We start from the raw sequence: 26423 nt of genomic DNA, 5'->3' as shown, positions 1-26423 counted from the left end.
CCCTGCAACAGACCCTGGGATGGCCACTAGCGATGGCTCTGAAAGGGTGGGGTGGGGGTGGAGGGAGAGCAGGGTGGAGGGAGAGCAGGGGTGGAGGGAGAGCAGAGTGGAGGGAAAGCAGGGTGGAGGGAGAGCTGGGTGGAGGGAGAGCAGGGGTGGAGGGAGAGCAGGGTGGAGGGAGAGCAGGGTGGAGGGAGAGCTGGGTGGAGGGAGAGCAGGGGTGGAGGGAGAGCAGGGTGGAGGGAGAGCAGGGGTGGAGGGAGAGCTGGGTGGAGGGAGAGCAGGGGTGGAGGGAGAGCAGGGTGGAGGGAGAGCAGGGGTGGAGGGAGAGCAGGGTGGAGGGAGAGCAGGGTGGAGGGAGAGCTGGGTGGAGGGAGAGCTGGGTGGAGGGAAAGCAGGGTGGAGGGAGAGCAGGGGTGGAGGGAGAGCAGGGTGGAGGGAGAGCTGGGTGGAGGGAGAGCTGGGTGGAGGGAAAGCAGGGTGGAGGGAGAGCAGGGGTGGAGGGAGAGCAGGGTGGAGGGAGAGCTGGGTGGAGGGAGAGCTGGGTGGAGGGTGAGCAGGGTGGAGGGAGAGCAGGGTGGAAGGAGAGCAGGGGTGGAGGGAGAGCTGGGTGGAGGGAGAGCTGGGTGGAGGGAGAGCAGGGGTGGAGGGAGAGCTGGGTGGAGGGAGAGCAGGGCGGAGGGAGAGCAGGGCGGAGGGAGAGCAGGGGTGGAGGGAGAGCTGGGTGGAGGGAGAGCAGGGTGGAGGGAGAGCAGGGTGGAGGGAGAGCAGGGTGGAGGGAGAGCTGGGTGGAGGGAGAGCTGGGTGGAGGGAGAGCTGGGTGGAGGGAGAGCAGGGGAGGAGGGAGAGCTGGGTGGAGGGAGAGCAGGGTGGAAGAGAGGGTTTGAGAAGGCAAGTGAAAGTTAGAGATGGCCCCTGAACAGGGTCCTTTTTCAAAGGCAAAGGTACCAATTTTCCTTCAGTTTCCTGGAAACCAAAGAGAAGCAGGGACTGGCATCAGCTCTAAGGCTATCAGCATCCCAGGAGATGCGCAGTTTTGCTTGGGATTGGGGCTAAGGAAACATTTACAACGAGACCTCAAAATGGGACATTCAGTCATGCCGTAGTCACTGTCCTCACCCACACAGGACACAGGATGTGAGCACGTGTGGCTGTGCCTGCCGATGGTCAGAAGGACATGGGTTGGAAGGTCACATAGGAATAGTGGATCCAGGAAACACACAATCCATTTAAATTCCAGAAAGAAAAAGGAAGAAGGAAAAAATTATAGTCTTCTCACTCAGAGAACACTGGTAAGATCCATGCATGGTTTCACCCGAGTTTCCTGCGTTTGTGGGTGCGCGCACGCGCGTGTGTACACACACACATGTAACACTAGTGGCCCAGTGCATGAAATTCATGCAGGGGGGCGGGGTGGGGAAAGATGTCCCTCAGCCTGGCCTGCACCCTCTCCAATCTGGGACCCCTTGGGGGATGTCCGACTGCCGGATTAGGCCCCATCCCACACCGGCAGTAGGACATCCCTCTTGCAATCTGGGACCACTGGCTCCTAACTGCTCGCCTGCCTGCCTGCCTGATTGCCTTTAACCACTCTGCCGGCCGGCCTGCTTGCCCCCAACTGCCCACCCCCCGCTGGCCTGCTCGCCCCCAACTGCCCACCCCCCGCTGGCCTGCTCGCCCCCAACTGCCCTCCCCTCCTGGCCTGATCGCCCCTAACCGCCTCTGTCTCGGCCCTGCCACCATGGCTTTGTCCGGAAGGTCTCCTGGTCTAATTAGCATATTACCCTTTTATTCGTATAGACTGTATCTAGAGAATTTACATGCTGGTATGTTTTATCCAACAACACAGTATGGCACGTTAAGATGCTCCCTTTATAAGCATTCATTTTAATGGCTAAGTATGATATATATACCAAAAATGGCTGTACTGTAATATTGTTGATCACTAAGCTCTCGAATCACATTGATGATAAAACTACCATTTTTTGGAATTTATGACTAAGCGCTTTTATTCACATCCTTATTAAACTTTACAAATTCTTCAAGTTAGAGGCTGAGGCTCTCCCTATTTTTCAGAAGACCCCAGAGCCCAGGGAGCTACTGAGCCACCAGAGGTCCTGCCGCCCGGCTCCTGCTGCCACAAACGACACGTGTGGACGCCTCGGTCCACCTTCCTGGGGAGCACACGATGCTCCGAGCGCGGCTGCTCCCCATCCCCGCTCAGGGCGACTGGGGATCAGGCACCACACCCAGGGTGACCCCTGCCTGGCCCAGCGGCCAGCAAACTCCACTGTCACACGGGGCAGTGACTGGCACAAGCAGGCCATCACTTTTAGGAAGTCTGAATGCAAAACACAGAGGAAGGAGGCCGACGGAACTAGAGACCTAGCTGGAGAGAAGGCAGCAGGGAGAACTCATGAAAAAAAGAAGAAGAGGAAGAAAGCAGAGGGGAGAGAGAGGGAGAGAGAGGGGGGAGAGGGGGCCGGTGAAGCAAGCAGCAGGGATGGATGACCAGGCAGGAGCTGAGGGGACGACGACCGAGCTGCTTTGGGGACAGGAGTTGTGCCGGGCAATGAGGCGCAGCCGTAGGGGTGCCAAGGCCTGGCCGTTTTCCGGGCTCGCCCCCCCCCCACACACACACACCTGCTTCAACCATCCCCGCCTCCTGAGTGGCCATAGCACACTCCCCTCTCCATCCCTCCCCGAGGAACCCAGTGTGTCTGCTCTCCAGGTGGGCCACTCACCCCACGGTTTACCATGGGAAGAATCTAACTAATGTCTAAGAAAAAAGAGAAGTTACGTTTATTGAAACACAGTGTGGCAACTGACAGCAGAGCATGTGTCGTATTTTTAAAAAGCATGTATCATGAGGGCGTGTACTCCATGTTTCGCGGGTGGAATACATGGTCACAACGATCTGGAGACCAGTGCTCTGCAGACAGAATCTAGGTTTTGGGGGGAACCTGGGCTTGGGGTCTAATCTCAGCTTCAGGCTGTGTGGCCCTCAGTGACTGACTGAAATGGCCTGACTCTGTTTCCCGGGTGTGACAGGGACAGCAGGGGTGGCTGTGCAGTCGGGGCACCGCCGGCCCCGGCCGGCCGCACAGAGGGAGCTGCACGCTCCTGCTTACCTTGCCGGTAAAGGGGTTTCTCTCAGACCGGACCACATTGGCCACCATGTCACAGAAGTCCACCCCATTTGGGAGCTCATTCGGCTTGGAGTCGTTAAACTGGGGGTAGTGGTAGAGCTCGGCCAGCAGCTTCTTATCTGCCGTTCTCTGAAGCAAAAGGGCAGAATATGAAAATGGGGTGCATCATTTCGACAGTTTAAGAAAATAAGATATCTTCCCCTTTACGTCATAAAGACAATAAAACAACCTTACAGAGCATTGGGGAAAAGGAAGGTGCGTCCATGATCCCAGCACCTCTCACCGAACACCCATTCACATGATTTCTATTTTCCCTTTCGGGCTTGGAGCACATGTCTACAGATGTGTTAGGAAATTTCATTTTACCACACATACACACACACACACTTTTATGTCCTGCTCTATCCACTTAACTTTAGATTTTTCACATTGCTACACTGTCTAAGTTTATCATCTATAATAATATATCCTATTAATGGGCTATAATTTAATTAACAGTTAAGTACTTCCACTTAATACTACTGCCATTACCTGGTCAGGGCACATACCCAGGTTTCAGGTTTGATCCCCGGTCGGGTTGTGTATGGGAGGCAACAGATCCATGTTTCACTTTCACATTGATGTTTCTCTCTCTCTAAAATCTATTTTTAAAAAACCACTACTGCCATTATATATATACAAACATATATATATTTATACATATTATTGATTTCAGAGGGAAAGGTAGAGGGGGAAGGAGAGAGAGAAACATCAATGATGAGGAGAATCATTGATTGGCTGCCTCCTGCGCTCCCCACACTGGGGGGTCAAGCCCGCAACCTGGGCCTGTGCCCAGACCAGGAACTGAATGTGACCTCCTGGTTCATAGGTTGACACTCAACCACTGAATCATGCCAGGACGGGCGACATTATATTTTTTAAGATTAGTAATAACATGGAACATATAATTTCCCCTTTCTTTGGATTATTTATTTAGTATGACTTTCTCAAAATGGCAACATTAGGTCCCTATGGTTCTTAATATACATCATTAAATGGCTTTTTAGAATAAAAATATAACTATAAAAAATGTAAAAATACAGAAAAGTAGAAAGAGGAAACTAATTACCATCACCTGGCCCTAGCCAGATAGCTCAGTGGGTAGAGAATTGTCCTGACATGCCAAGGTTGCAGGTTCGATCCCCCGTTAGGGCACATACAAGAAGCAACCAGTGAATGCACAAATAAGTGAAACAATAAATCGATGTTTCTCTCTCTAAATCAATCAATAAAAAATTTTTTAAAAAATTACCATCGCCCAAAGGCACCGACTGGAAACATGTGGAGGGACTGAATTGCTCTCTAACTGGACTATGGCCTTGACAGTGGCTGAACTCAGTGACTCAAGCACTGACTCTGAGTCGGGCGGCCTGGGGTGAGACGTCAGCTCCACCGTTTAGTAGCTGTGCCACCTTGGGCAGGACATTTACATCTGCTCGGCCACCATCATGGGTTAGACGGCAGTTTCCATGCTGACTCTCAACTGCTGGACTTTATGCTGTGTGGGCATTTCCTAGGCTAAAAGGTGAGGAGAAGATATCACTGTATTGTCCCTATTCTCCAGCATTTAAAGGGTTTGAATACGTGTGACCTGAGTAGTTTAAAGAGCAAGCTTAGGAGAAGCTTAACTGGGGTGGCTGCTGGAGAGGGTGGGGTCTGGCCGTGGGTCCCAGGGCCCGAGCAGGAAGTGGGGCTCTCCCCTCAACTCTGCGTGATGGTGGACGGTCATCTAACTACTGAATCCCGGCTTCTCGGGCGTGTGCAGGGACTGATGGACCAGCCCTGCTGTGTGAACGCCCCTTGGAGCGACACGGCACAGAGCGCTGTGGGAGCTGACTCTGAACTCTGTTCCTAAGAGCGAACATCTACATTCTACAAGGAAACAGACACATGCCCTGGAACACTCCCCATTCTGCTCTTTCCAGGGTGAGAACTAGCGTTCTTAAAATACTTGGAGGTCCTCTATAAAGGGAACTCTGGGTTTTCCTGCACCATCACCATCCAGGTGCCAATTACTCCGGCCTGCCCCCGGCCCCCTCCCAGGAATAAAACCGATTTCATCCTAACAGAAACCAGTCCGACACACACCCAGTAGCCCTTACCCTTTTAATAGAGATAGATCGGACACTCCTGGACACTGAGCCACTGCAAGTATCCGGTGCTTTCCTTTGACTTTTGCCTGCAGAGGAGCGGGAGAAGAGAATGGGATGTGAGAGCCCGCAGGGTCCGTCCACCGCTGGGCCGTAATTATAACTGATCTTTTCATCCGACTGAACTGCCTGTGACACTCACAGGATTAATCTTATTAGATCCCACCCGTGCTGCTGACTTGTTAAGCCCTCCCTCCTCCCAAGCCTGCTCCTCATCTACAAAATACATTCCGTGGTGCCAACCTTACTGGTTGGGGCATTGCGAAGACTTGGCAGGGAAATATGTACGAACCGCCTGGTGCAGTGTGGCACATAGTAGGTGGTCTCTGAATGGTATGGCCCTTCCCTCCTTTGTTGCCCAATGCCAAGAAGTCAGATTTAAGACTCCTTCAGAAGATTACAAAAATATCCTCATCTGAAACTCTGGATCCCTACTGAACGCATTTTAGATACTAGAAAGCCAAACCCCACAGAAACACTAGGGCAGTGATGGCGAACCTTTTGAGCTCGGCGTGTCAGCATTTTGAAAAACCCTAACTTAACTCTGGTGCCGTGTCACAGATGGAAATTTTTTGATATTTGCAACCATAGTAACACAAAGACTTATATTTCTGATATTTATTTTATATATTTAAATGCCATTTAACAAAGAAAAATCAACCAAAAAAATGAGTTCGGGTGTCACCCATGACACGCGTGTCATAGGTTCGCCATCACTGCCCTATGAGAAAGGCGATGAGAAAGGATTTTGCCTCTGTCTTCCGAGCTGCGGTGGCTTTTCTCTTTTAAAGCCTTCGTCTCCATCTCAAATCTCTCAATTGCCTTCAAAAACCAAAAAGAAACGGGGCATTAGGGAGCGATGCAAATCTTGGCGCAGGGCGGGCGGTCAGGGGCGAGGCCATTTCGCCTGTTGGCGTGCAAAAGGCCCGGAGCAAAGTTTGTGACAGCCTTTGCTGTCTCCCCCAGGTGGTATGATCTTGGTGGCCACTGGCCTCATCCTCAGTGTCACCACTAATACATCCCCCACCCCTGCCCCCTCTCACAACGCTCCTCCTCCCAGCGCACCTCCGGGCTTTGCCTTCGAGGAGTACAGGGTTTGGAGCAGATCCAAGGTACTGTTTAATCTCTCGGGAAAAGGGGAATAATAATACCTACCTTCCAGGGTTCTGACAAGGATCAAAGTATTTACTGCATCTTAAAACACAAGCACAGAGGCTATCACATAGGAGCTGCTCAATAAAGGGTAACTATTATTATTATTGGTCATTGTACTCCTGATCTCTCAAAAAAATTCTCTTGACCTCTGACTCCTCCTCTCCTCCCCCCACACACCCTCCTGAAAAGGAAAGAAAAATGAATGTCGGTGACCCAACAAGTTGTACTGATTTTTAGCCACCGTGCCCAGATAACGAAGTTAACAAAGAAGTGTGATTCTGTGTTCTTGCCCTCAAGGAACTTACAATCTATTCTGGGAGCTAAGTCAACAATTAAACTGGTAAATTTAGGTTTCACTCAAGTGAGGTTAATGTGAGCTGGAGCAGTCACAGAGGACTGCCTGGAAGAGGTGGCACAGGAGTGGGGAAATGATGAGGCCTCTGTCGCCTGAGCTTGCTAACGGTGAAGTGCCTCTGAGCCTTCCTGTCTCTCTCCTGAACTGGCATGTGTGCAGGTGTGTGTTCGTGGGGGAAGGGCTCACACTGGTACCGTATGTGTCAACACGTTGCTCTAGGACAGAACACAGGGATAAGGCATGATGGATGAATCGGTGGTTGGGTGTCAATGTAGCAGAACAGCAAGGCCTCTGGTCCTTCCCAGGATGCCCTGCAGCCAATATTGTCAGGGCCTTGGAAGGAGGGACAAGACCTGCACACGGAGGGAACAGAAAGGGGAGCTGGACACTGGGAGGAAAGCAAGTTTTAGGGGGGAATGATGAGACCGGCATTTGGCTGAGTTTGCATTGGAGTGACAGCAGGACCTACCAGTGGCGCTGTGCCTGGCTGATGACCAGCATCGCAGGGGATTATCCAGATATTCAGATTCATTAGAGGCTTATTCCTTGGGTCTGCGTTGGGTCCTGAATTGTTTATTGTGACTCCTGAATAGTTTTCTATTTAAACACACACACACACACACACACACACACACACACACACACACACAGTAACTTGCATGGTACAAAGCCAAACAGCACAGTAAAAAGTCTTCTTTCTACCCCTTTCCCAATACCCTTAGTTTCTCTCACCACCTTTCAGAGTTATTTGGTTCAAATGGGAGCATTCATCTTGCAATTTCCACTTTCAGTTTCTAAAACGCTCCCGGCAGTCAGACGATTAGTTAGGTTTAGGTACCTCTCCTCTAGGTCGCTGGAACATAGGCCCGAAATGCAGGTGAGAAGCGACCATTTGCAGATGCATTACTCATTCCACAGGTATTCCCTGGGCACCTACTAAAAGCCGTGCGCTGGCCCCCTGTGAGGATGCAGCAGGGAGCAGTGATGCCATCCGCGGCCTCCCAGACGAGGGGGGGAAGCTGATGACCAAGAGCTGAGAGGCGCTGCGGTGGGAAGGACAGGATGACAGGAGGGGCCCAGAAGAGCTATCCACACTAGCCTTGGGGTGGGGTGGCCGAGAAGGCCTTCCAGAGGTAGTGGCCCGCAGGCAGGGAGGAAGGAATGCCGACCCGGAAGTGAGTCGTGAAGCGGTGGGCGAACAAGCCCTCAGGGAGGCTGGAAAAAGAGCCACGCACGGCTCCTGGCCGGAGCCTGGAGGGAGACCCACACTTAGGACATGAGGGAAGGAACAGGATAGCACGGGAGGAGGGGGAACTGGGCCTCAAAAGGAGGTGGCTCACTCAGGTGTCAGCGCTGATCTATTAAGACTTCTCTTCCACCAGGCACTGTGCTAGGAGCATCCAGCAGGCAGGACGGAGGCTGCAGAGACCCATCTGGCTGCAGGTGCTGACCCAGGAGAAGCGGCCACCCAATCAAGGCCTGGGTGTAAAGGGCACGGCAAACCTCGGCCAGACATATACCCACATAAATACTATACAGGCAACGGAACCTGGACAGAGGGGGAAAGGCAATACAATGGAGCACATACAGTCTTTTCAACCAATGATGCTCAGACAACTGGACATCCACTTGCAAAAAAATGAACAAGTCACAGACCTTACACCCTTCATAAAAATGAACTCAAAACGGATCACAGGCTAAATATAGGATGTGAAACTGTAAACTCCTATAGGATAACAGGAGGAAACTTAAATGACCTTGGGTACGGCAATGACTTTTTAGATACAACACCAAAGATACGATCCATGAAAGAAACACTTGATAGTTGGAGTTCATTGAAATGAAAAATGTCTGCTTCGCAAAAGACAATGTCAAGAGAATGAGAACACAAGCCACAGGCTAGGAGAACATATTTGCAGAAGACATACAGGCTAAAGACTGTTATCCAACGTATACAAAGAACTCTGAAAACCCAACGATAAGAAAACAAACAATTCAATTAAAAAATGTGGCAAAGACCTTAACAGACACCTCACTGAAGAAAAAACACAGATGGCCAGTAAGCACATGAAAAGATGTTTACTATCACATATAATTAGAGAATTTCAAATTTAAAAATGAGATATCATCATGTGCCAATTAGAATCGCCAAAGTCCAGAACACTGACACCACCAAATGCTGACAAGGATGTGGAACAAGAATTATCCTTCATTGCTGGTAGAAATGAAAATGGTGCAGCCACTTTAGCAGTTCCTTACACTTAAACATACTCAACGTATGGTCCAGGAATCCTGCTCCGTGGTATTTACCCACATGAACCGAAAACCATTTCCACAGAAAACCCTGCACGTGGATATGTATCGTAACTTTATTCATAATTACCCAACGTGGAAGCAACCAAGATGTCCCTCGGTAGGTGAGCAGAGAAATAAACTGTGGAGCATTCCGACAATGGAATACCACTCAGTACTAAAAAGAAATGACCTGTCACCCCGGCCAGTTTGGCTCCGTGGACAGAGCGTCAGCCTGTGGACTGAAGGGTCTAGGGTTCGATCTCGGTCAAGGGCACATGCCTGGGTTGCAGGCTTGACCCCCAGTGTGGGGTGTGCAGGAGGCAGCCGATCAGTGATTCTCTCTCATCATTGATGTTTCTGTCTCTCCCTCTCCCTTCCTCTCTGAAGTCAATAAAAATATATTTAAAAAGAAAAGAAAAGAAATTACCTATCAAGCCATGAAAACATATGGAGAAACCTTAAATGCATACTACTAAGTGCAAGAAGCCAAGAAGCCAATTTGAAAAGACAACATACTGTATGGTTCCAACTATATGACATTTCTGGAAAGATCCATGGTTATCAAGGGTTGGCAGGGAGGAAGGGATGAACGGGAGCACATACGATTTTCAGTGAAACTATTCTGTGCAACACTACAAAGGTGGGTACATGCTGACACACATGTGTCCAAACTCATGGAATGTGCAGCACAACGAGAACCTGCTAATGTAGAGGATGGGCCTGGGGTGATGATGTGCCAGCTCAGGCTCCCCAGTTAGAACAGCGCACCACTGTGCTGTGAGGCAGTTGTGCACACGAGGACAGGGATAACTGAGAGCTCGATACTTTCAGCTCAATTTTGCTGTGAAGCCGAAACTGCTCTAAAAAAGAAAGTTCATTAATTTAAAAATATAGCCCCAGCCAGTTTGGCTCAGTGGATAGAGCGTCGGCCTGCGGACTGAAGGGTCCTGGGTTCAATTCCAGTCAAGGGCACATGCCTGGGTTGCAGCTAAATCCCCAGTAGAGGGCATGCAGGAGGCAGTCAATCAATGCTTCTCTCTCGTCATTGATGTTTCTATCGCTCTCCCTCTCCCTTCCTCTCTGCAAATACACACACACACACACACACACACACACACACACACACACGGCCCGGTGCTCGAAATTCATGCATGGTGGCGGGGGGGGGGGGGTGTCCCTCAGCCCAGCCTGCACTCTCTCCAATCTGGGACCCCTTGGGGGATGTCCGACTGCCGGTTTAACAGACAGTCAGACATCCCTCTTGCAATCTGGGACAGCTGGTTCCTAACTGCTCACCTGCCTGCCTGCCTGATCTCCCCTAACCACTCGGCCTGCCGGCCTAAAAACCCCCAACTTCCCCCCCTACTGACCTGCTCGCCCCCAACTGCCCCCCTGCTGGCCTGCTCATCCCAAACTGCCTCCCCTGCTGGCCTGCTCGCCCCAACTGCCCCCCGCCACCCCCCCTCCCCGCCTGATCATCCCTAGCCTGCCTCTGCCTCAGCCCTGCCACCATAGCTTTGTCTGGAAGGTCCTGAAGGTCTCCCTGTCTAATTAGCATATTACCCTCGTATTAGTATAGACTGGAGGTCCCTATTGGGCAAATGTGCTTTCGAATACATGGACGGGCCTCCAGAGCCCTTCCTTCCTGGAAGCCTGGCCTCGGCCCCGACACCCCTGACTCACCAGGATGTTGTCCAGCGGCTTGGGGGTCAGGCTCACTCCAGCAATCCTTTCGTTCACCTGGTGGATGGAGCCTACAAGACACGCTAAGGAAATCCGCTAAGGAAACTGGCTGGCAGTTACACACAGGCAGGGCGAGCTAGCCTGGCGAGGACACGGGCTCACTCCCTTCTGTGCTGTAGCTCCACTTAATTATCTTCTTTCCAAACATTCAACATGCCTTCTGTCTTGTGTCAAATTAGCTGCTTTATAAATGTAAGTGATAATTCTATCCTAAATACCTTGGAAAATATAGCAAGAATCGTCCATGATGCTACCACCATAACAACTCTTAGGATTTAGGGAGATTTCCTCCCAGTATTGTTTACATACAGCCCTTTGCACGTAATTATCATCTCAGTGTATGTCTACTTTACTATTCTGACTGCTCTTCCAGGCACTAATATGATCATTTTCCATAGAGCGGAATGATCTTCGCAATATTTTAAACGGCATTATACGAATCCGTGTAGAGGATGCACTTTAATACACTTAACTGTTCCTTGGTTATGGAATATTCAGGTTGTTTATCACTTTTTGCAGTTATAAATCATTGCAAATTATACACATAGTCACACAAAGCTCTATTTCCATATTTTGGGTGATTCCTTTAGGAGATTTTAGGTTACAGATGACTGGATCAAAGTGTACCTCAACCTGTTCATCGCTGTTGAAATCTCCGCTCCGTTCAATGGCCCATCTTGTTGCCCTCGCTATGCCTGAATCTCTGTCTGAGCTTCAACTGGCCCAAGACAAATCCTCTGTAAAAGCCCCATAATCCTACCACTCCGCTCGCCACCTTCACATAAAGCAAGGTTCACGCGTTCTCCATTACCTTCAAGTGTCCTCACAGATTGGAGGATCCTCGGCAAATGAAGATGCCAAGGGGGGCACGACCACTCCGATGGGTCAGTTAGGCTGAGATGAGTGTGGGATGAAGAAGAAAGAGGGAACGGTTAGAAATGGCCCAGGGAAGCGAGACCCTGAGCAGGTCCTGGTGGGATCACAGGCTCATTTGAGGAGGGTTTCTGAGAGGCGTGGGGAGAAGGGGACGCAGACGGGTGAGTGCCCTTGGGCCGGCAGCAGCAGGACTTGAAGGGAAATGAGCTCCGTGTGAGATGAAAAGACCTGCAGTTATTTATAACCTGAGAGGGTCATTTTCTGGATGAACTCTAAGTCCTCCAGAGACGGGATTCTGTGGGTCCCTGGGATACAGTTCAGGGTCAGAAGGGAGATGAGGATGGACAAAGGCAGGACTAGAGAGAGAAGTAAGATGCTATAGTAGAGCCAGGATGGTGCCAGAAGGGGCCAACTCTGAGCCCAGGCGAAAGGGCTGGCAGGTGAGCAGAGGTGAGGTCAGCTGGAGGAAAATAATGTTTTAAATTGGGTCTTAAGTTTGCTTACCTGAGGCTCGAGGGCTGGGCACTGACGTTTTAGTTGCTATCTATAATGGTCATTTTTTTTGGAAGAGAAAAGGGAAAGGAGGAGGCAATGAAAAAAAAAAAAAAACTTTTTCTCTTCTTCCTGATTCTTTCAACAAATATTTCCAGTCCTTCCTCCTTTTGCGCTCTTTCTGATGATCTCAGTAAAAACAATTCAAAGTCAAATAATCCTTACCAGTCTCAAATTCTTTTAGAGGATAGGTAGAGCGTAAGTAATGAAAATCGTAATGAATTTATAAGGAACGAGCTAACAAGTAACGCATGTTATGAACTTCGCACAGGCTGCACCCCGGGGAGGGAGGGGGTATATTTGGTCACGATTGTAAACGGCACCACAGAAGGATACAGGGTACATGGCCTTCCAGAGCCTTCCTTGCGGCATTCTGCTTCCCACTCGGTGGCAGGCCCTCCTCCACTGGCACCATTGGCAAGGCGGTGACATTGATGACAACCATATTCTTGAAATAAGCCATTGTCCAGTTTCTTGTCAACTGACAAATAGTGACTTTCCACTGCTAACAGCCTGTCATTTCTCACTCCGATCTTGTTCGCTGTTCAGCCAGCCTCCTGGAAATCACACACAGCATAGAACAGCCATGGGCAAACTACGGCCCGCGGGCCGGATCCGGCCCGTTTGTAATGAATAAAACTAAAAAAAAAAAAGACCGTACCCTTTTATGTAATGATGTTTACTTTGAATTTATATTAGTTCACACAAACACTCCATCCATGCTTTTGTTCCGGCCCTCCGGTCCAGTTTAAGAACCCATTGTGGCCCTCGAGTCAAAAAGTTTGCCCACTCCTGGCACAGAACTATCTTAGCAAGCACAGCCTGCTCCGCTGGCAGGCAGGGCTACTGGAATAAAGGCTTTTGTCTGAGAAGCCCATTGTCAAGTGAGGATTTCAAGGCATGTACACTTGTTTCTATCTGCTGACACCCACCCCCTGCCCCACTGAAAACTGTTGTTCAGTTGACCCTTGAACAATACGGGGATGAGGTAAGGGTACCCCCATGCAGTCGAAAATCAACACATCTTTTGACTCCTGAAGTTGACTACCGATAGCCTGCTATGGACTGGAGGCCTTACCACTAGCATAAACAGTCGGTTAACACATACTTTGTATGCTATATTTTTATATACTGTACTCTCACAACCAAGTAAGCTAGAAAAGAAAATACTGTTTAAAAATCACAAGGAAGAGAAGGCAAGCGAGTTTCCAAATCAGAAATGAAATCAGCCGAAACCGGTTTGGCTCAGTGGATAGAGCGTCAGCCTGCGGACTGAAAGGTCCCGGGTTCGATTCCGGTCAGGGGCATGTACCTGGGTTGTGGGCACTTCCCCAGTGGGGGATGTGCAGGAGGCAGCTGATCGATGTTTCTAACTCTCTATCTCTCTCTCTTCCTCTCTGTAAAAAATCAATAAAATATATTTAAAAAAAAAAAATGAAATCAAATCTTTCTTGCCTCTCTGAGCCTCCCCTGGAAACCTGAGCTGTGGGTGAGGCTCCTAAGACCCCTTTGCGCTCTCCGATGCTATGATTCCATGATGCGAGTGCACCTCCTCCGTGTGAGGGCCCTGATCTGCCCAAGGCTCTGCTCCTTCTCAAAAACTGGCCCCACCACTACCCTTCCTCCTAGACATAAACGCTAGGGCCAGGTTGCTGTCCTGGCTCCTTGCTTTTTGCTCATCACTACTATCTGTGGGCCCTCCACGGCCAGAGCCTGGTGGTAGAAGCCTGGTTATAATGAAATAAAAGATCTGCCCTCAGACAGCGCATCCATAATGGAAGGAGAGAGAAAAGGTCGGGTTTGGTGGAAAGCTTCACCAAGGTGCCCTTTCACCAGTCTCCTTTCCTCTCCTTCTGCTCATGCCTTCCGCTCCCCACTCTTCTCCCCAGCACTGCCCTACATGCCTGCCCTACTGAACTACTTTCTGGTCCCTTCCATGCTATGCTTTGTGTCTTTATGCCTTTACACCTGCTGTTCCCTCTATTCAAAGCTCAGCCCAGGTGACGCATCTTTTGGAAAACCTTCTCTTTTTTAAAATGTCCCCACCCCTTCCCCCCCTGACCCCGTCCAGCTTGCCTCCCCACCCCCACCCCAGGCCTTCACCTCCCTATCGGAAAGCCTTCTTGAATTACTCCAGGCAATTAGTACCACCAGTCCGCCCTGAAGCCCAGAATTCTGCTTACAGAACTTAAAATACTGAACTGGAATGATTTGCTTCTACAGCTTCCCCCATCAGGCAAATTACTCCGTAGAGATTATGTTCACTCAATATTTGGTTCCATTTTAGACTCACTCGCCACACTTCTTTCTAGGCCAGAGAGGCTATCCATTTTGGGCTACCCCAAGCCAACTGGATTACAGGAAGAGCTGACCCAGGCCCTCCCTCCTGCTCCCGGCCTTGAGTTAAACAGGCAAGGGGCAGAGGGCAGAGGGCAGAGGGCAGAGGGGAGGCAGGTGCATGCAGGGCGTCTCGCTTTGCTCCTACCCCCTCCCCAGCATGACCGGCCAACTACACCCTGTTCTCTGACAAGCCAGGCTTAGGGCGACCCTGTCACAAAGCCTCTTGCTTTAGTTTAACATTATTACTCCCGCCTCACGGGAGAGCTGAATATTATGCTTTCTAAGAGAAATGTTTAAAATACACACTCTGTTCCCTGCTGAATTTTCATTGGGCCATTTCAGGAGAAGTATTCTCTGAAACATGGCACGTTTCTATCGTCAGTACTAGAGGAGGGAAAAGGACGTGCAAGGGAACTAGCTTCACTGAGTAACTGCCCTGTGCCCAGCACTTTGTGGGGTCCCTCTGACATGCTAGGTACTGGGGGTCGATGAGCGGAAGACTAAGAAACGGCTGCCCTCGGGGAGCACATATTCTGGCCGCCGAGACTGGACTGTGACCGTTTAAGGTTAACATGCTCTGCCCTGGCCGAGTGGCTCCGTCGGTTGGAGCGTCTCCCGTACACCGAAATGTCGTGGGACCAATTCCCAGTCCGAACTTGTGCATCCATGTTTCACTCTCACGTCGATGTTTCTCTTTCCCTCTCCCTTCCTCTCTCTCAAAAATCAATAAAAGCATGTCCTCAGGTGAGGATTAAAATATATATAATTAATCATAAAGTTAACATATTCTAACTTAAACAGGTTGACTTCTGTTCAGTTTAACCTTTGGTCGTTCAGTGACCAGTGACTGAGCGCCAGCAGTATATTCCTGCTGCGGAGAGGACGGTGAGCTGGTCAGACTTGATCCCTGCCCTAACGGAGCTTACCTCTGATCAAACAATCATATTAAGGAACCGTGGAGGATAACTCTGACCACTTCTTTGAAGGGAGGCTCCCAGTGCTATGAGATGACATAATAGTGGGCACTGACCTAGTCCAGGCCGCCCAGTGGAAAACTCCCTCTAAGCAGAGGGAGCAAGAGGAGAAATGCAGGAAAAGGCTAGACCCGGGCATCCCCGTAGCCACGAACCACAGGTGACAAGTCATCCCTTGGAATGTGGTTAATGTGAGTGAAGAACTAAACTTTTTATTTTAATTTTAAAATGAAGCAGCATAAATCTGAATATATTAATGATATGTAAAAATGAGAATATTTGAGCTACTCGGAGTTAAATAAAATATTCAAATGAACATCATCTGATTTTTTGTTGTTGGTTTTTACTTTTTAAAACATGGCTACCAGAAAATTCTAAAGGACCCGTGTGGCCCACAGGTTTCCATTGGGCAGTGCCGGGCTGGATCGTGCAGATTTGGGTTCCAGGGCAATGCAGTGGGGTGTGCTTGGAAGAAAATCACAGTTGGAACCGGAGACCCACGGGTCCTGCCGGCGCACCTACTACGCACCCAGTAAACACCCCCTGAGTGACCCTGAGCTCGTTTCCTCATTTATCTAATGAATACACTGTCAGGCCTCCGGAGAGCTAGCGTTGGTTCTCCATAGCTCTCTGCCCCTTGCTCCCTGGGGGGCCCTGAAGCGGCCCCCGGGCCTCAGTTTCCCCCGCTGGTGGAACCCGAAGAGATGGGGGTGGGGCGGGTTACCGTTCTTCCGTCCAGAAGACTTGGGCGGAATCCGACGCACTCGGGGCGGGTTTCGTCCCGGGCCCCTCAGGGGACCCTGCGAGGTTCTGGGTGAGACAGTCGACCCCCGTGGCCCCCACATCCACCAGGAAGAGGTGCCCTTTGCTTTGTGGTCTTGGGGGGAGGAGGGAGAGGAGCCCCATTTTGCTACTGTGAGTCCTGGGGTTCTCCAGGCAACGCCCGGCGCAACCTCCACGTCCCCCTGCCCCACACAATGGAACTTTCGCGAGCCGCTGCCTGACGCGGTTACCATGGGGACGGCCCCCGCGGCCGGGAGAGACCAGACCAACGGGTCTATGGGGAGGGCGAGTGTCGGTCCCGTCCCGTCCTCCATCGGGGGGACCTGTGAGTGACTCCAGGGGACAGTCCCTTTGTGGGGTCCCTCTGGCCCAGCGAGGGCAGCCCTCGTGCGTTCCTGGCTTCGCGAAGGTCGGTGTAGGGGACCGCGCCGCGCCCCCCCTTTCCCGGTGGTAGGTCCCGGCGGGGCTGCGCACGCGCGGCCGGCGGTGGCGGCGGGCCGGCCGGTGGTCCAGGCGCTGCTTTGGAACCCGGCTCCTGCGGCGGGTCAGGTACGTCTCCGCCCCGGGGTCTCCCGAGGCCTGAGGCCGGGCGTTCCCCAGGGACCAGGGTGTTCGGCCAGCTGGAGCCGGACGCCGGGACGGACGGAGGGCGACGGACGGATTCACCGCAGGTGGCCACCGCCCCTCCAAGTGTGTTTCCTTGATTGTAAATTGGGATAGTGATTATTCATTTATATATGTATATATATGTATATATGTGTGTGTATATGTATATATGTGTGTATATATGTATATGTATGTGTGTGTATATATGTGTGTGTATATGTATATGTGTGTGTGTGTGTGTATATGTATATATTAAATTTATTTCAGGGAGAGGGAGAGCAACAGAGGCAGAAACATGCCCGCCATCGGTCCAAGGGGCCCTGACCGGGAATCGAAGGTGGCCTCCTGGTTCATGGATCAGCCCTCAACCACTGCGCCACACCGGCCGCGTGTGATCACCCGTTTGGGTTGGCTGTGAAGGGCGAGCAAGGGAACGTTTGTTCTCTACCGGCAGGTGCATCCACCAGCCCCGGTGGCCTTGTACCTGCGGGGCATGGACCTGCTTGGCTGGCTCTGAACTGGCGTGTGTGTGTATGTGTGTGTGTGTGTGTGTGTGTGTGTGTAGACACGGATCCCTTTGAGCAAAGACTCGCCTTCTTGTTAGACTAAAATAAGATAATGGGCACTGTGGCCCTTTGCGAACTGTAAAGCTCTGCTCAGTGATGAATGGTGGTCGGCACCAGCGCGGAGGACTAGGCCGTCTCTTGAAGCCCAGTCCCACCACCTTCCCACGGTGTGATGGGGGCAGGTTCCTTAGCTGCTTATATACAAGGCATCCAGCAGTGCCCTGGCCGGTTTGGCTCAGCGGGTAGAGCGTTGGCCTGCGGACTAAAGGGTCCCAGGTTCGGTTCTAGCCAAGGACACATGCCTGGGTTGTGGGCTCCATCCTCCCCCCCTCCCCCGGTAGGGGGAGCGGGCAGGAGACAGCCAATCAATGATTCTCATCATTGATGTTTTTATCTCTTTGTCCCTCTCCCTTCCTCTCTGAAATCAAATAAAAATATTTTAAAAAGAGAAAAAAAGAAAGAAATCCAGCATTGGGCCTAGCCACAGTGGACCCGCAGGAAGCAATACTAGTTAGTGTTCGTGACTGAGCCCTTTTCTTTTTTGAATTAAAATCTTTCTTTCTGGATATTCCTGTTTCATTCTTGTTCTGCCCGCTACAGACATCAAATTAATCGCCCCCCCTCTTCCACCCGTTTTATTTTTTCTCCAGCAGGAGCCATGCCAGGGCCTTCCACGGTGTTTTGGGTGACGTGGTAGCACAGCTTAAAACGCCCTCAGCATCTTGGTCCCCACTGCTGTCCGTCCACCGTTAGCTGCGAGCGTTCTGGTTTGTCCAAGTCCTAAAGTGCCGTGCCCAGGCCCAGAGGCCTTCATTCCACAGCCTGTGTGTCCACTGCTTTTTCATCACAAACACACATCTACCAGTAAAACACTCGTGAGCACACACCCCTAAATATCTTGATTTTCATTTATTTAGAAATCATATATACATATACTCTGTATTGTATATTGTAAAACGTCCAAAGAAACTTTTAAACTTTTATCATTAATTTTGATATTAATTTCTATTTTTTTAAATTTTATTTTATTGTTTTTTTACAGAGAGGAAGGGGGAGGGATAGAGAGTTAGAAACATCGATGAGAGAGAAAGATCCATTAGCTGCCTCCTGCACGCCCCCCACTGGGGATGCGCCCGAAACCAAGGTACATGCCCTTGACCGGAATCGAACCTGGGACCCTTCAGTCTGTGGGCTGATACTCTACCCACTGAGCCAAACCGGCTAGGGCTGAGTTGTTTTTTAATGATAGTTGATATAAAACCTTATTTTAAATAGTCTTGAAGTTCCCTTCCTTTTTGGTCTGCTTCTTGTCAGATATAATTACTGACAGTCCTTGGGTTACGTCGGACTCAACGTACGTCGTTTCATGGTTACGTTGCCATCTCCCATTTATAAAAAAAAGAAAGTTCTGTCATTTTGACATATGTACATATGTGCTTTATGTTTTTTATTATTTATTTACCACAAGTAAAAAAGGTCAGGAATTGTTATCTTTCTTTTAATTTTTTTTTACTGTTTCACTTCATTACTGCTGTGTGTGTGCTCCATGTGAGTGACTAGGTGCTTATGCAGGTGGGTTCCGACGTACCCCGAGGGCCTACTGTAGCTCATAAAGTGGTGAAAGAAGGTCTCAGACCTAGGACTAGGGGGAGGGAGAGCTCTGCTACTTTCCTCTGCTCCCTTGTGCTTTCACTATTGTTATAGTCTGTCTACAGTTTCTTGGAATATTTTACTTGTGTGTTATGAGTTAAAACTGGGTAATGTATGTGAAGTAATGAACCTTGACCCCTGTCTCACACAATATATGAAGTTAATTCCAGAGGATCATAGTCCTAAGTGTGAAAGTTAAACAGTAAAAATTAATATGTGAAAATGTCATTTTTGGAGTAGGAAAATTTTCTTAAATAGGACACAAACACTAATCATTAAAAAAAAATGGTAAATTAAATTCCATTAAAATCAAGAACTTCTTTCATCAAAAAGAAACCAATAAAACAAAAAGGCAACTTTCAGACTAGCAGAAGATATTTTCAGTATTCCCTATATATACAACAAAGAACTTGTATTCATCATATGTAAAGAACCCTTACAAATTAATAAAATAAAAAAGATAGACAACCCAAAGGAAAAAAGGCAAAAACTTGAATAAGCATGTCACAAAAGAGGGTATCCAAATGTCCAGTTAGCGTATGAAAAAGTGCTCGATTTAATTAGTGACTAGGGAAAAGCAAATGAAACGCAATGTAATCCCACCACGTATCTTCCAGAATGACAAAATAATGATGGGACAGCCCTGGCCAGGGTGGCTGATTTGGCCGGAGCATCATCCCACACACTGGAAGGCCGTGGGTTTGATTCCCTCGTCAGGGCACATACCTATGTATGTGGGTTTGATCCCTGGGGGGCCGATTGATATTTCTCTCTCTCTCCCTTCCTCTCTCTCTCTATTTTTTTCATTAAAAAAATAATAATAAAATGGAGTCTATGCAGTGGCTATTGCCTAGTGTGATTCTTACCAGTGTATGGGAATATGTTCCTTGCTCCCAGACTGTAAATCTGGTGATGTCAACTTGTGACAAAATTCAAGACGGCAAGTTAGGCGCTTGCCTGTGGGTAACATAACCTGCAGAGCCACGCACACCTCTGTTCAAAGTCCAGCTCCAGCTCAGGACCTTGGTCTTTCTGGACCTGATCTGTCAGGTGGGGATGAAGAGGGGAGCTAAGCAAAGGACGGCGAGACTTGAGATACGACATGCAGAGGTTTTAGCGTACTGCCGACCTGGCACGTAGCGAGCAATCAGCACGTGGGAGCCGTTACCAGGATGGTGAGTAGCCACCTACGATGTACGTTTCCTGGTTTCAGGACAGTGACATACGATCACGGACCCGGCTGTCTGTACCCCCGACGTGTGCTGCCGGGAGCGCTGACGGTGCCTCAGGCCGAAGATGCCTCTCTTTGGCAATACGTTCAGTCCGAAGAAGACGCCCCCTCGGAAGTCTGCCTCGCTCTCCAACCTGCATAACGTGAGTGTCAGTCCTCGGGTCAGCCCGGTGCGCACGGGACAGGGTTGTCGGGTCTCTGTAGGGAGTGGGTTCCGCAGAGGCGAGCACGTAGGAGAGCACCCTTTCACTCCTCTTGCCGTGGCTAAAATCAGTTTTAACTCCTACTCGCTCAAGAGCCTAATAAGCAGTCAACCTCGCGATGATTTCTGGCTCCAAATATTACCCAGGGGGACTTCACTTTAGTCCCAGGGCACGGCCAGGAGTCGACTTAATCGTGTCTAAGAATCAAATCATTCTGAAAGGATGTTTGCCACCGTTAATGGCATTCAGAAGGGTATGTCACAGCCCCCGCGCCGTTTCTAAGCTCCTCGCGGGCAGAGCGGTCACATTCTTCTCTGAGCACCCAGGCCTGGTTCTGTGCGGGGTGGGTGCTCAGTGCGTTGTAGAAACATCAGAAAAATACATTAAAAATACGTACCTAGCTTTTTCGGAAAACATCCTGGTATATCAAGCAGTATGTTTCTTATAGCTGAGAATTTTTTGTTGCACTTACTTGATTGTCTGATTTTTGTTTTGTCTTTTTAAAATATATATTTTATTGATTTTTTACAGAGAGGAAGGGAGAGAGATAGTCAGAAACATCAATGAGAGAGAAACATTGATCAGCCGCCTCCCACACACTTCCCACTGGGGATGTGCCCGCAACCAAGGCGCATGCCCCTGACCGGAATCGAACCTGGGACCCCTCAGTCCGCAGGCCGATGCTCTATCCACTGAGCCAAACCGTTATGGCTTGATTGTCGGATTTTAAAAATATTAAATGTGCTGGGTGATGACTAGAGGAAAGAAGTGAGTTATTGGGGCCCTGTCGTTAGGAGAGGCGCTGGGCCTGGAGCCCGGGTGCCGGCGCCTTGTCACGCTAGCCCGCAGCGTCTCCCCACAGCTGGATCGGTCCACCCGCGAAGTGGAGCTGGGCCTCGACTACGGAACCCCCACCATGAACCTGGCGGGACAAAGCCTGAAGTTTGAAAATGGCCATTGGGTAGCAGGTGGGCTGATTTCCTGCCATTTTGCCCAACAAGAAGATGGAGGGGCTCCCCCCACCCCCTGGTAACGGCTGGTCTGTCTGCCCCCAGAGACCGGGGTCAGTGGAGGCGTGGACCAGAGGGAGGCTCAGCGCCTCCGGAGGCGGAACCAGCAGCTGGAGGAGGAGAACAACCTCTTGCAGGTGAAGGTGGAGGTCCTGCTCGACATGGTGAGGACGGTGATGGGCAGGGCTGCCTGGGCTTGGCTTTGGCGGGAGGTTCCTCCCCAAGTCGGTCCATCCAGCTCGCACCCTCTGAGTGCCCGTTGGCCCGGGAACATGGAATCCAAAGATACAAAGGCAAATTGGGCACAGTCCCTACCTTCAAGCACTCACGGGCGGCGGGAGGGGGCAGTAAGCGCAATGCCCGTGCCTCGCGGTAGGGCCTGGGGTCAGCACGGGATAGAGTGACTCTGTGGAGACGGAAGGGCGCACCTAGGAAGGGATATGTGAGCTGAACGTGGAGCGATAAGAGGAGGGCGGGGGCTGGGCCAACGCAGTCCAGGGAGGACCGCCTGCTCCTGCGCCACACGGGCATGCGTCAGTGCCTGGCGCACCTGCCCACGCGCACTCTGCATCGGCCCCCGTTTCCTGTGGCTGTTGAGAACCCAGCAGCCTGCTGGGCCTGGAGGTACAGGTGAAGGCTGATGGAGAGGCAGGAGAGCGGGCACTGGTGTGGTTAGAGCCTGCGCTCTGGAGCTCGCCGTCCTGGCTCCTGGCCCAGCTCCACGCTGCTCGTGTGTCTTTAGGCAAATTACTCACCTGATCTGCGGGAAGAACTCCGCTTCTTCAGCCATAACATAGACACGATGGCAGCTGCACCTGTGAAGTTAATAGTACGGTGAAGCTGGGGGCGTGGTGGATTGCTCAGGAGCGTAGCTCCTCTTTCACAGCCACTGACCTTTAGCGACGATGGCTCTGTCCCTGTCGGGAATGTAAGTCCAGGGAAGAGCCTGATGAGGAAAGTGGTGTTCTTTTTGAAGCATCGTTATGGGAGCTGCAGCCCAGAAGGAACCAATCCTTTAGCTTAGAATTACCAGCATCTGCCGTTTTCTCTTTTTCTTCAAATTATAAGAGCAAGTTTATTTAGACATTGACGGAGGTAGAAGGGAGCCGGCTGGGCTGTGTGGGCTCAGGAAACAAGTGACAGAAGCAAGGGACGGGCCCTGGGAGCTTGGGAGAGGGAAAGGCAGAGGCAATGCTCCGAGGACAGAGGGGAGGCGGGAGGGCAGCGTGCTCCCAGCCTTCTGTTCCCTGAGGCCTGCCGTCCTGGACAAGGTCAATGCCAGGCGATCCCAGTGACCCAAACCGCCGGCAGAGTGGATTGTGAACGCTCTTCAGTACTCGAGGTGGTTACGTTCCGCCCGGTCACAAAGGGGGTCCTTCCTGGAGGCTGGCAGGCCGCGGTAGAGAAACGCCAAGCGCCTTTACCCGTGGGCAGGGCTAGCCTCGCAAACCTGAACGCGGCCCACAATGTCCTCCTCTCTGACAGCCCGCTGCTTTCCTTCCAGTTCTCTGAGACCACTGCCGAGTTCCAAATAATGAAGAAGGAGCTGGAAGAACTGAAGAGTGTCAACCGGAGAAGGAAATGAAGACCCCAAGACGTTGGTTAGGAGAAGAGGGAGAACTCGACTGATCGGAGGAGTGGACTATCGCTGAGGTTCTTAAGCTGAAATGGTAGATTAGGCCCCTGGAGAGAGGACCACAAATGGAGCCGAAGGCACTGGCACCCTTGAGTTCACAATGGAGAGGTGATGACATTCTGGAGGAAATCGGGGTTCCAGGCCGGGGCAGTACATAGCAATGTCCTCTGGCTGCCCAGCTCAGGGAGGCCACGCTGTGAACGAGGCCTCTGAGGTCTGGAGCGGTGCTAAGACTCTGGGTGCTCTCCAGTCACTTCACATATAAATGCACTGTCCCAGCTTCACTCTCACTGCACGGACTCTCTTGGGAGAAGCAGCTGGAGCCCATCAGAGCATCCCCTCGCACGGTGTTCGGGGCGTGGCCCCAGTTCTAAAGAGCGCTGACCTCCGCCCTTCAGGCCCCCTCTGTGTGCTTTAAAGAGTGTTTGCTCCCCAAATCCATGTCCTCTGGCTTCAGTTTCTCAGCAGCATCACCAGTCTTCTATGCAACACTATATTTTTTGCTACTTTCTTGTTTATACTACTTTTCCCCCTTTTTTTTCAATAAAGATTTTAAAAATAAAAACAAAGTGTCCTTTTAAAAAATATATTTTATTGTCCAGACAGTATGGCTTAGTGATTGAGCGTCGATCCAGAAATATATATATCAATATATATATATTGATTTCAGAGAGAGGAAGGGAGAGAGAAACATCAATGAGAGAATCATTGATTGGCTGCCTCTTGCATGCCCGCTACTGGGGATCGAGCTTGAAACTCAGACATGGGAATTGAACTCTGACCTCCTAGTTCATGGCTCAGTGATCAACCCCTGAGCCACATACTTCTTTAAATTAAATGATGTCACACAATCTCCATGACCAGAGTGAAAAAAAGAAGCATCAGTTCTTGGAGAAGTGGAACCGGAGTCTGAGCTGTGCCATCGAAGGCAGGATTTTCAGGTTGTGGGAAGCATTCCGCTCCAGCGTCTGAGGCCTTGGCAGAGGCTGCCCCAGGGCAGACACCTGCTGTCTTCCCCATCCCTGCTCTCTGGGGAGTTGGGACCATCCTGGTCCTGGCAGGGACCAATGAGTTGGGGTGGGGCTGGCTTCCTGGAGGGGGGTTTGGTGCCTGAGTCTCAGCTGAGCTGCTCTGGCTGGAGGAAGGAGCCAGCCGGTCAGTCAGAGGGATTCAGCTGCCAAAGAGGGAGGGCACTGCGGGCGGAGACAGCGCCCAGGGTTGGCGACCACAGGCAGCAGGTACATGGGGGGGAGGGGGGACGGGTCCTTGCACACATTCTCACTTCCTCCTCAGCTCAGTCCTGTGGAGCACAGACTGTCAGCATGCCTATTTGCAGACAAGGAACCAGACTCCAGGAGTTTCAGAACCTGGGCTAGGATCATAGACTCCCAGCCACAGGGGAGGAGGAGCGAGGTGGGGGACGGCCCCAGCGGCTGCTGTTTGTAGTCCATCCTACTGCCCACTTGATGGGGCATGGGTAGAAGCTCCAGCCCATGGGATAGAAATATACACAGGGTCTCCAGGTGCAGGCAATGGGGCAATGGAGTTTGCTCGTTCCTAGGCCACTGTGGTTAGCAAACATTAAAAGAGCACCCTTGATGCCAGGTACCTATTTCTAATTCTCACGAGAATTCGTCCGTCGTATCATCCCCTGCTTTTAGCTGTAGAGAGCATCCCAGAAGGTGACAGCTGGAAGGGATAGAGCCGGGACTAAACCTTGAGAGTCATGAGAGCGGATTTGGTTGTCACAATGATGTGGGTCCCCCTGCTCACCACCAGGGGCACCCGACCGCTGGAGCCTGAATGTGGGACAACTCTGCAGGGAAGGACTTGTGAGCGATCATCAAGCCGTTGGTGAGTTTGAACAGGGGAATGCTGTGATCAACTTGGTTTCCAAAAGGCTCCCTCTGGCTTCTCTGGTGAGAACAGACTGCAGGGGGCAAGGCTGGGACCAGGGAAGTGGCAGGAGAGGAAGTGAGTGGGCAGACTCTAGACACGCACTGAAGGTGGAGCCCACTGAAGGTTGTGGGGTGTGAGCAGAGTCAAAAATAATCCTGGGCCGAAACCGGTTTGGCTCAGTGGATAGAGCGTCGGCCTGCGGACTGAAAGGTCCCGGGTTCGATTCCGGTCAAGGGCATGTACCTGGGTTGCGGGCACATCCCCAGTAGGAGATGTGCAGGAGGCAGCTGATCGATGTTTCTCTCTCATCGATGTTTCTAACTCTCTATCTCTCTCCCTTCCTCTCTGTAAAAAATCAATAAAATATATTTTTTTAAAAAAATAATCCTGGATGTGAGGGCGATCTGGCTGCGACATCTGTCACCCCATTGATCGCCAGGGTTGATTTGGCTGATCTGGCTGGATAGGCAGGTGTCCCCCTCCTCCCTCACCGATCCATGTGCGTCCCTCCCGAAGCTCGGTCGAAGAGGACTACCCCCCCCCCCAGGAGAGGACCCTCTCCGCTGCTAGAACCTCCAAACAAACTCTCAAAAATAATCCTATTGACGAAAGTCCCTTAAGTGAAAGGGAGGGAAAGTTACCCATATCACCACTCTAACCTTCCCCCCCCCCGCCCCCACCCCCATGGGGATGCTATATACTTTCAAGGTCTTACCTTTTTAGGCAGACACATTCTTCAGGTTCTGGCTAAAATTCTTCCTCCTCAAAGCCTGTATTAACCAAATCTACTGCTCACGGGCACCCGAGTAAAGAGTGCCACCCAGGGGACATTTATTATCTCTTGTAATCACTACAACAATTTCATGACTCTGTGCCGAGTGTTAGGTTAGGGAAGAATTGTCACGGAAGAGCTGAGGTATAGAGTCCTGCTGGTGGGAGGGGAGTGAGTGCAGGATCAGAGGCAACAGCCAGGGAGTTTTACAGTTTGAGGCATAGCAAGGGGTCCATATGCAGAACTATCCGGATTAGAGCTAGTGTGTGTTTCTATTGGGTGGGGGGTGGGGGACCTCTATCTTTTCTAAGATTCTCAAAGGGATCTCGGCCCTCCACCAATCCAAATTAAGAGCTATTTCACCCGTTTCAAATTTAACAGGGCAGAAACAGGGATGGTGGACATCGTGGATTTGAGGGCTAGGGAATGAGAAGAGCTC

The 26423-nt window shown here is 50.8% G+C and overlaps 2 protein-coding genes across 6 annotated transcripts in view; one reads left to right on the top strand and one right to left on the bottom strand.

Moving 5' to 3' along the window:
* The window catches only part of FAM227A (family with sequence similarity 227 member A), a 58906-nt gene extending 46061 nt beyond the window's left edge, over window positions 1-12845 (bottom strand). The window contains exons 1-3 of the mRNA XM_059680872.1: window positions 12651-12845; window positions 10827-10897; window positions 3132-3278 (exon numbers count right to left, since the gene is read on the bottom strand). Coding sequence (XP_059536855.1) covers window positions 3132-3278; window positions 10827-10897; window positions 12651-12777 — 345 coding nt within the window. The 5' untranslated portion in view covers window positions 12778-12845. The remainder of the gene's footprint in view (window positions 1-3131; window positions 3279-10826; window positions 10898-12650) is intronic.
* A 4013-nt stretch (window positions 12846-16858) lies between these two features.
* CBY1 (chibby 1, beta catenin antagonist) lies at window positions 16859-23882 on the top strand. 5 transcript variants are annotated; one of them, XM_059681540.1, is made up of 6 exons: window positions 16859-16960; window positions 20447-20607; window positions 21530-21635; window positions 21723-21814; window positions 22420-22499; window positions 23182-23882. In XM_059681540.1, exons 2-6 carry the CDS (start codon window positions 20530-20532, stop codon window positions 23210-23212), a joined length of 387 nt encoding a protein of 128 aa, XP_059537523.1. In that variant the 5' UTR covers window positions 16859-16960; window positions 20447-20529; the 3' UTR covers window positions 23213-23882. The 5 variants fall into 5 exon arrangements, with proteins under 5 accessions (XP_059537523.1, XP_059537527.1, XP_059537526.1 ...); XM_059681541.1 differs by lacking the exon at window positions 16859-16960 and adding an exon at window positions 16976-17101; XM_059681542.1 differs by lacking the exon at window positions 16859-16960 and adding an exon at window positions 19244-19963.
* The last annotated feature ends 2541 nt before the right edge of the window (window positions 23883-26423 follow it).

Source organism: Myotis daubentonii, chromosome 2, assembly GCF_963259705.1.
Source record: "Myotis daubentonii chromosome 2, mMyoDau2.1, whole genome shotgun sequence".
Lineage (NCBI taxonomy): Eukaryota > Metazoa > Chordata > Mammalia > Chiroptera > Vespertilionidae > Myotis > Myotis daubentonii.
Note: the sequence above shows the minus strand (reverse complement) of the source record. Positions and strands in the feature narration are given on the sequence as shown.